Source organism: Populus trichocarpa, chromosome 9 (assembly GCF_000002775.5).
Source record: "Populus trichocarpa isolate Nisqually-1 chromosome 9, P.trichocarpa_v4.1, whole genome shotgun sequence".
NCBI classification, from domain to species: domain Eukaryota; kingdom Viridiplantae; phylum Streptophyta; class Magnoliopsida; order Malpighiales; family Salicaceae; genus Populus; species Populus trichocarpa.
The window spans coordinates 2,180,291-2,190,571 of record NC_037293.2 but is presented as its reverse complement, the minus strand read 5'-3'; the positions used below and the strand labels follow the sequence as shown (position 1 = coordinate 2,190,571).

The following is a 10,281-nucleotide window of genomic DNA, read 5'->3' as shown; positions in this document are numbered from 1 at the left end:
GATTACATTACAATTACAATTACAATTTACGGTTGCAACTATATAAAAAAAAAAGCTTGTGACAGAAGTACTGTAGCATATAAGAGAAACACAGTAGATTGTAATAGTATTTCATAATGTTTTCTTTCTTTTTTTGTCTTTTTTATTTATTTATTTTTATTCTCTTAAGATTGTGATTATTTAGGATTGCGCTTGGTGATTTATTTTAATTATTTAGATTATGGGATACCAGAGTGTTTTTTATTTATTTAAAAAACAATTGGAGCTATGAGAAAGAATATGAATAATAGACAAATATTAGCCTACTTTTTTTCTCTGGTCATCCAATTTTTTTCTTTTTAATTTGATCATTTTATGTTAAGTTTATCTATGATTGAACTTAATAGTGTTTTTTCATTGCCTAAATATGAGGGCCCTACGATGTCACAGAAAAATTATGAGCTTGGTTGATACTCGGTTTTGCAAAATAAAATTCAATTTTATTGATTTAAAACAATCAAGATTTAAGGACCAGATATAAAACGTGAAATAATTAAAAGGGACTAGGATCAACATGTAATGACAAAAAGGATGAAACATGTATTGTGTGTGCCAGCGTGTGAAGGAACTCATTTGTGATCTGACAGCGTGTGCAATTTCTTCCGTGGCCAAATGTCATTTTTCTTGGTGGCATTTGATATTTCTTGGTGAGCCCTTTTTCTTGATGTGGCGCTTGTACATGTTGGAGGGTGTGGGGGTTTGTTTTCTTTTTCTCCTTTATCTTTTCTCTCATTTTCCTCGGTTTCCATGCAAATTCTCCACAAAAATAGTTTTGTGTCCTGCTATTTTATTTTTACTTCAAATTTGATCCTCACTCTTTTAATTGGTGTTTGTTTTGTTTTGGAATTTTTTATGATGTTTTTTTCAATTTCATCCATCAATATTATGTTGATTGGTGATTAAACTTTGTGATTTTTTTTATTTGTCTTCTACGAGGTAGTTCCAGCTCATGACCAAAGTCATGAGTTTAAAAGGTTAACCCTAATTGACTTTAATTTTTTTAATTTTATCATTCAATATTGAGTTGGTTGGGGATTGAGTTTCAAATCTTTTTTCACTTTACTTTATATGTGATTATTCTAGTTTCATGACCTAGGTTGTGAATTTGACAAGTTAGCCCAAGTTAACTTGAGTTTTGTTTTTTTGTAATTTTTTTTGCCATTAAACATTGAGTTGATATGAGAATTGAAGTTTATATTTTCTTAAAACTTACTTTCTACAGGATTACCTCGGTCTCATGACTCGATTCATAGGTTTTTTAAATTTGATTTTTTTAAAATTTTGTCATTCAACATTAGATTGGTTGGGGATTGAACTTCAATTTTTTTTTTTCATTTTACGGAGTTATTCATTTTTAATGATTTGGGTCACGTGTTTTAAGGTTTAACTTGGATTGACTTATTTTTTATTTTTATTTTTTATAATTTTTTTTTATAATTTTTGTCATTTAACACTAAGTTGGTTTAGAACCAGCCTTCATATATATATTTTTATTTCTTTTTTGACAGGGTTATCCCATTTTCATAATCCAGGCTACAAGTCTGACAAATTTACTCTGATTGATCGGGTAATTTTTTCTGTTTTTTTTAAGATTGAATATTTTTTTTTATTATATCTACCCTTTAATATAAAGTTTACTTGGAATTATATTTTGTAATTTATTATAGTTTAATTTTCATAATCATCATATATCCATGATTTAATATATCACTATTTAAATATATTTTAAAAAATATATCATTCAATATTTAAAAACGAGGAAGTCTAGTATGAATAAGATTTTTTCTAAAGATTGCTTTTTTTTTTCATTAGAGAACAAATTCACAATGATTTATATTTTTTATATTTTATATTAACAAAAAAATTAACTTAATATAAAAGATGAGGGTATTTAAATAAAAAATAAAATTTCTCAATATCAAATCCCTTGCATCTCAACTCCCAATATTTCTCTAAGGAAATTGAATCCCTGGATTTGTTTAATGGCAATTATGATCCTAGAGAAGATAAGACGTGGGATTCTAATAGCTATTTGTTATTTTATTAACAATTATTTTTTAAAATATTTTTTATTTGAAAATATATTGAAAAAATATTTTTTTATTTTTCAAAATTTATTTTTAATATTATCATATCAAAACATTGAAAATAAAAAAAATAATTTGAAGAAAAATAAAAATAAAAAATTTAATTTTTTTCGAAAATTCTTTGAAAACGTGAAAAGAAGGAGAGGAGAAGAGCAAGAGTGATAGAGGGGGCTAATTGATAGGAAATCTAAATCCGGGGATTGATTGATAAAATTTGGTGTATGTAGGAGACCAAACACAGATTGAGATAGAAAGAAAAGCAAACGAGAAGGGGGGAGAGAGGGGGGATGGAATGGAATGGTGGGGAAGAGTAGTGTCTAGGCCTGTCCCCTCCACCAAAAACAGTCTTTCTCTCTCTAAAACAGACCAAAAGCAGCCACCACCACCACTACATTGGCTTTTTTTTTTTTTTTTTCCTTAAAACTTTTTGCCCTTTTGTTTTCTGTGCTTCCCATGTCTGCTACTTGTGCTCCCTCTTCCCTGTACCTGCAAATGGGGGAGGAATCATTCTTTGAATTTCTTGTTATTATTTGATGCATACTAATCTTTTTGCTCCTTTCTCATCTCATCTCATCTCTTAACTTACTGTGTGTCTAAAGCTAAATCTAAAACTAAAACTAAACACGACCTTCTTGTCTTGTTGTTGTTTTCTGTTCAGCTTCTAGCCAGTCTCATGTTTTGATTATCTTTCTTTCCTTATCCATGGTTTATATCTGATTTCTTAACCTCATTTCCATTCTTCCTTGTTGATCGCATCTCTTTCTCTGTCTATCAAATTACTTGATGTAAGTTTCTGTTTGGTTATGTGGTTGCTGTACTTGTATTTTTAAGCCCACACTACTGGGATATATTATACATTATACAAACACTGGGTGGGGTGGTGTTCATGGAAATTGATCTGAATCATCCAGTGACTGAGGTGGAGAAGAATTCATTTTGTACCAATGGGGACTCTTCATGTTCTTCTAATTCATCTTCATCTCCAGTTTCCTCTTCAATTTACTTGGAGCTTTGGCATGCTTGTGCTGGTCCTCTCACTTCTCTCCCTAAGAAAGGGAATGTGGTTGTCTACTTCCCTCAAGGCCACTTGGAGCAGCTTGCCTCTTCCTCTCCTTTCTCTCATAGGGACATGCCCAATTTTGATCTCCACCCACAAATATTTTGCAAAGTTGTAAATGTGCAGCTACTTGTAAGTTTCTTTCTTTTCTTTCCATTCTTTGATTGTACTTGTTAAGTTTCCTTCTTTCTTTCTACTACAGTATATTTCATTTGCAGGCCAATAGGGAAAATGATGAGGTCTACACTCGGCTTACTTTGCTTCCTCAACCAGAGGTATCATCTTGAATTTTTACAGTGTAGTGTATTTTAGCTCGTTTGTAATCCTTGAAGAAAGTATGCTTCCTTTTTGTTGGCTTTGACTCCTCTTGTTCTTAATAATACACTATTGAATTTGTTCGCTCTAATTTACTTTCTGTTCATATAGTTTCATCTGGAATTAGCTCAGTTTTTATTTTGAAGATGATGGTTTCTTTTCTCTTGGGGATGCCTTATAGGTGGTAGGACAGGATTTAGAAGGCAAAGAGCTTCAAGAGTTAGGCGTGGATGGAGAGGGTGACGACGCATCACCAACAAAATCAACCCCACACATGTTTTGCAAAACACTCACAGCTTCTGATACTAGCACCCATGGAGGGTTTTCCGTTCCTCGAAGAGCTGCCGAAGACTGTTTCCCTTCACTGGTGTGATTTTTATGCCTTTCAGTTCATTTCTTTTATTAGACAGTCAGATTAACTTTGTTGCCCAAGTTATAACTGTGTTCTTAACCTGATAGTGTTTTCTTTATTTGCAGGATTATAAACAGCAGAGACCCTCTCAAGAGCTTTTGGCCAAAGACTTGCATGGAGTTGAATGGAGATTTCGTCATATTTACAGAGGTAAATCTTGATTGAATTCTGGGTTTGGTTCAATTCAAGGTAATATTGACAGTATTGTTTAATGTTTATTGCTTCTTAGGTCAACCAAGAAGGCATCTTCTAACTACGGGATGGAGTATTTTTGTGAGTCAAAAGAATCTTGTTTCAGGGGATGCAGTGCTATTTCTGAGGTACGTCCTGGATAATGATGCTGAAAGTGCATTTTTCTTCCTTCGTAGAGTTTGGGCAGAAATCTTGCTTCAAATTTAGTAATTAGCGCATGAGGGAAAATTCTTACTAGAAATCAGAGGTCGCTTGAAAATGGAATCATTTCAATACAAAAGAAAAAGGAAAAAGACAAGAGAAAGAAAACAATAGATGAAAGAAGTGGAGAAATTTCAATTGCTGCCAAATCCTCCAGTTTCCTGCAGGGGATGATTGTAACCAAGTGCTTCCACCTTCCAGCAGTTTGAAATTTGTAATCTGTTTGTTATAGGGGCGAAGGTGGAGAGTTGAGACTGGGGATCAGACGAGCTGCTCGACCTAGAAATGGTCTTCCTGATTCTGTTACTGGCAAGCAGAATTCACTTCCCAGTGCTCTCTCCTTGGTGTCTAATGCAATATCCACCAAGAGCGTGTTCACTGTTTCATATAGTCCAAGGTACCAGAGCTATCATAAATTAAATTGAATCAATGTTTTAGTCCTCTCATTTTGTTGGTACTCTTTCAACTTCTGTTGTAAATAGCTCACTTTTGTTGGCAGTTGGAAAGACCAATATGCATTGTTTAGTGGGATCTTACTCTTAAGCTAAATGTATTTTAGCATAAACATGTTGTATACCAGTTCCAAATGGTACTGATAGAGTTCTGTGTCATGCTAATGGCAATTTTATTGTGCACTTTACGATACCGTGAATAGGATTTATTTGTTATGATAGTTTGCTGGATTTTTCACCTCATTATTCAAGGGATTAGATTTTACCACATTCTGTGATCCCAAGTTATTCAACTGAGTGATACAAACTGAGTCAGAACATTTGATTGAGATTGTTGGCCCAGGCCAAAAGAGACTGCAATTTAATGCACTGCAATTGGTGAATGTTTTTAAGGTGTCTCTACTTCCTATGGATCAATATCCTAAAAAAATGAGTGGGTGGAACATATGCTCTTGTAATTTTCATATTTTGGACTGAATAACAGTTCTTGTTCTTGTATGGAGGTTCGACGCTTTCATTTGATCAAATGTGTAGGCTAATCTACTGGAGACTATATGTTCATAAATGAACTTCTGACTTGATTACATGTTTTATAAATAAAAGCTTTTGTTCTTGTAAATGAACATTCACTTACCCCTCACCCCTGTTCATCCAATAAAATACCTCCATTCATGCTCCACAATAATTTTGCTTGCTCTTTTAAATTACCCTTTTGCATTTGATGTAGGCATGCTTCTTTCTTTCTCAACTCAAGAGTAGTTATTCCTATGCTATTGACATGTATACAAGGCAGAAGAAACAATTAAATATCATTCTTCACTCATCATAAAATCTCCTCCAATTGACATGGAATTTATGGTGTTTCTATAGACACCAATAAACATGAGTAACCTAAATGAAATAGGAAATAAGAATCATAATTAATGTTATCTTCAACAATAAAAAAAATCTAAAATATAATTTGCTACTAATAATAATATTCTAGCGTTATTAAATTACAAACAACAAAGAAACTTCTTTGCTCTTGTCCTGCGTCATCATTGCTGTTGCTGTTTCTATGGCTTCTGGGGTTTGTATTTGTTGCTGTTTCTATGGCTTCTGGGGTTTGTATTTGTTCCACGAGTACCGTGTGACCTCTCAGATGAAAACACTTCCTCTGACAACTAACTATCATTGTTTAGTAGTGATTGGAATTATAGGAAAAGGGAGCATGCAGTTTGCATTGGAATAGGTGCTAATAGAGAGCCTTGAATATAATTCAGAGATGTATATGTGTTCCAGAAGGCATTATTTGTTAAAACATTGTCCTCCCCTGTTGATTCCAGTAACATGTATCATATTTAAATGAAATTAGCAGGTTTACCATGTCAGGTGGTGATTTTGCGACTTTGATTCTTTTGACTAAATCAAAGAAAACGTGTAAACTTTCTTTCTTTTGTAAGAAGTTTAGGTAACAGGGGCCCTGAAGGATCGAATAGAAGTGAATTTAAAATCAAATCCATGAGTTCACGTCTTTTGTTAATAGCTATTGCATACATGGATATATTACAGGGATGTAGTTTTCTCTGCAATTCTTGGAAATGTTTTAATTGTTTGTCAGGCTAGTTCTTGATAAAAAAAAGAAGTTTTTCAAAATTGTTGAATTGCAGGGCCACTCATGCAGTGTTTGTTGTACCCTACCAAAAGTATATAAAAAGCATCACCAATGCAGTTTGCATCGGGACAAGATTCAAAATGAGATTTGAAATGGATGATTCTCCTGAAAGAAGGTCTAGTATGATTCAGTTAAATGGCAAGACTAATTCATTTTCCTGTGGTGATATTCTTTCAAAGAATATGATATTCTTTCTGCCTTGTTGCAGGTGTAGCGGTGTAGTAACTGGAACAGCTGACTTGGATCCCTATAAGTGGCCCAACTCAAAATGGAGGTGCTTAATGGTGAGAGTTACAGTTTGCATATGTATCATTCTAATTGGATGATTTTGTTTGCCATGTTTCTTCACATAGTCCTTCATTTCATCTACCACCTCGAATTCAATCTCTTTTGGTTTGGATCTAAATAGATCAAGCCTCCCCGTTGAGCTTCGCAACCATGGTTGCTTTATGAAAAACATATAGTTTCTCAACATTGATTTTCACCTGTCAAGAGACTTTCTTAGTTGAAAGTCTCTTAACAATGAAGTAGAAGAAGAAGAAAACAAGAGAGAAAAGAGAGAATTTATAACTGAAAAACCAACTGTTATTCTTGTTACTTGAGGAATATATCTTCATTTTGTTAGCTTTTTAACACTTGGTCCTGACAATTCCAAGATCTTTGCAACTAACTAACAGTTTCTGCGACATCAACAAATATTAGAAATAACAGAAATTGCAAGCTAACTAATACACAGCCAGAGCATCTCTAAATGACTATCAGAAACAAGGATCACAACACCAACTAATTGTCAGCGCACACAATCCAGTTATTGATGACAATCTTTGTTCTTTCTCAAGATTTTGTGCTCTACCAGGCAGATACTGTTCTCAACATTGATTTTCACCTATTTGTCAGGATCACTAAGGAAATTCCCCTGCCCCCACATAAGTCAATTGTTGATGACAACCTTTGTGCATTCTGAAGATTTTGCAAAATCTACAGGGCACACACATATTGTTACATCATTGAATAGGCAGGTTTTTGTGTAGGACTTAATATATCTTGTCAAGGAATACTGCTGCCTTCGCATGCATGCCATTTCTTTTCTTCGCATTTCCATTGTTTAGTGAAAATGGAAGCTTGAAAACTGTTGGTTATCTTTTGACCTTTTTTGTGATCTATTTAGTAGACTCGTGTGCTCTACCATTTAACAGGTTAGATGGGATGAAGATGTCATCAGTGATCATCAAGAACGAGTTTCCCCATGGGAAATTGACGCTTCTGTTTCACTCCCACCCTTGATTATTCAATCTTCACCAAGGTTGAAGAAACTGCGGACTGGGCTGCAAGCAGCCCCACCTGATAAGCCCATAGCTGGTATAAATCTTTAACTAAGAGATCAACATTCCTCTTTTCTTTTTATTTACTTGCTAATTTCTTTAGCTTTTAAATCTCTTTTTCCTGCTGCAGGAGGGGGTGGGTTTTTGGATTTCAAGGAGTCTGTAAGATCCTCCAAGGTCTTGCAAGGTCAAGAAAATGTTGGTTTGCTATCACCCGTGTATCGATGTGATACTGTAAACCATCCACTGGATTTTGAGGTGCGGAATAAAGCACAACAAAATCTCATATTGACAGGAATAGAGAAGGCTAAAATCAGTGAGTTAACTAGAGCTCACCCTGCCACCCACACAGGATTCACGGAATCTGATAGGTTCCTGAAGGTCTTGCAAGGTCAAGAAATATGCTCGTTGAGTTCTGTTGGTGCTTTGGGAAAGCCCAATACTGGACGCAGTTCTTTCCAGATGTATCCAGGACCAAGACCCGCTTTCTATCCTGTAGCAGCAGAAAGCCTTAGAAGTATGTACTTTCCCTATGGAGATGTATACAAAAATGGTCAAGATCCCAGAACACAATCTTATGCTATCTTCTCTAGAGAAAATGCCCATTTCAATACATCTTCTATTCAGACTTGTGTGGTTAGGGAAGAAGTTAGAAAGCCTAATCAATCAAGCGAGTATAAGACACAAGAAAGTATTTCTGCTGCACCGGCTTTATGTGCAAATCTAAGAAACCAAAAGGATGACTTTTTTAATGGGAATGCTACTGGCTGCAAACTTTTTGGGTTCTCCTTGAATGCAGAAACATCTCCAAATTCGCAGAACACTAGTAAGAGGAGTTGCACAAAGGTAAGCTACATTAGAATTAAAACTAGACAGTAAATTGCGATTTCTTGACCTGGAGCCTGCTCATTTTAACATAAATTTGTTGAAGGTTCACAAGCAAGGTAGCTTGGTCGGAAGAGCTATTGATCTTTCAAGGCTGAATGGCTATAGTGATCTCTTGAATGAACTAGAGCGACTATTTAGCATGGAGGGTCTTTTACGAAATCCTGAGGAAGGATGGCGAATCTTGTATACTGACAGTGAGAATGATGTTATGGTTGTCGGAGATGACCCATGGCTGTAAGTGTCTGATGAAATTAGTGATATGTTATCTGCTATCCAATAAATTGGATGATTACGTCAATTTAACATGCCTCCTTAGCACCTTCATATTATTTTAAGTGAGCCTTTGGATTTGTTTTAATGTGATATTTAGCAGTGCTAAGCTGGCAAGTAGCACGCAAATTCTAGTGGGCATAGGTAGAAATGAGAGGTAGTGCTTTTCTTTTAGATGGTCATTGCCTGAAAACCCAAGTTTTTTGTAGTGAAGTACATGGGAGAAAGATGCATTATTGTTGATATGCAGGAATGGCCAGCTATGCTATGAAGCCTACCTTCTATCTCAAAAGTTCAAATTGTCTCTAGATTCACTTGTGTGCACGTTTGTATATTCAAGGAAGAAGGCAATTCATTGGAGTAGAATGGTATGGGAAGGAGGTTAAAAGCTTACCTGTCTATTCTTAGTGCATGTTCCCTGTTTTGATGGAAAAGCAAAAGCGCCTTATTTTCTCAAGGCATGCCCAATGATTTAAACTTGGGATTTGAACACAATGTTAAATTCCCATTAGAATGGAGGTGCCAGATCTTATTGGTTGGTGGAAAGCCCTCGCACTTTGTACAGCTCAAGTTCTAGATTTCTAATGGGAAAAATGGACGATGATATTGAAAATTGAAGCTTATTTTTCATTATCTTTCTGATTGATTAATAAATGCTGTTTTTGACTCTTTCCTAGGCGATGATTACTTATGGCTAGTTTTTCTGGTGACAGTGAGTTCTGTAATGTGGCAACCAAGATCCATATATATACCCAAGAAGAAGTGGAGAAGATGACCGTTGGAATTACTGGGGACGATACTCAAAGTTGTTTGGATCAAGCCCTGTGATTATGGAAGCATCCAAGTCTTCATCAGTGGGCCAGCCAGATTGTTCGCCAACAGTAATAAGGGTTTGAAATTCGTTAATGAAACGAGTACTATGCTTGCTATGTTTGTGCAACTTATTGTTAAACACCTGAATCTAGTTGTGTATTCTGTATCATTCATGTTCTGAGTTCCGCAGTGAATGGAACCTATTGAAGCTTTTAGGACTTGTATGCCTCTCTTGGCCCTCATATACGAGGATGATTGAAGTCTGTTATGGAACCAGTGATTTCTTTTTCATCTAGTATGTGTAGTACAGGTGGTCTTATTATTCACTGATTGCCGCCTTGGATCACTAGTATGAACTTTTCAACGTTGGCCTGAGGAAATATGGATTAAACGTCCGAGATAATTCTTGTAGAGTTTTGTGCTCGACAGTGCATCTGATGTCGTTTGACAACTCAAACTACCAAATGGATACGCAAGATGCGCAGGCAGGATTAGATTCAAGCAGAGTGTCTTGAAGCTTAGATAGGTGTAGCCAAGATGACGAGGCAGGGGTGATATATGTTGCTTTACCCCACACAC

General features: G+C 35.3%; 1 protein-coding gene across 1 annotated transcript; it reads left to right on the top strand.

Annotated features, from left to right (window-relative positions):
* The first annotated feature begins 2,404 nt into the window (after window positions 1-2,404).
* Window positions 2,405-10,028, top strand: LOC7491142 (auxin response factor 4). Its single transcript, XM_024608865.2, is given in 13 exon segments — window positions 2,405-3,315; window positions 3,402-3,458; window positions 3,680-3,865; window positions 3,976-4,060; window positions 4,140-4,230; window positions 4,536-4,700; window positions 6,405-6,524; window positions 6,618-6,693; window positions 7,606-7,768; window positions 7,862-8,577; window positions 8,663-8,853; window positions 9,603-9,709; window positions 9,712-10,028. Coding segments are annotated over 13 exon segments (2,334 nt in total). The 5' UTR covers window positions 2,405-3,012; the 3' UTR covers window positions 9,786-10,028.
* Window positions 10,029-10,281: the final 253 nt, after the last annotated feature.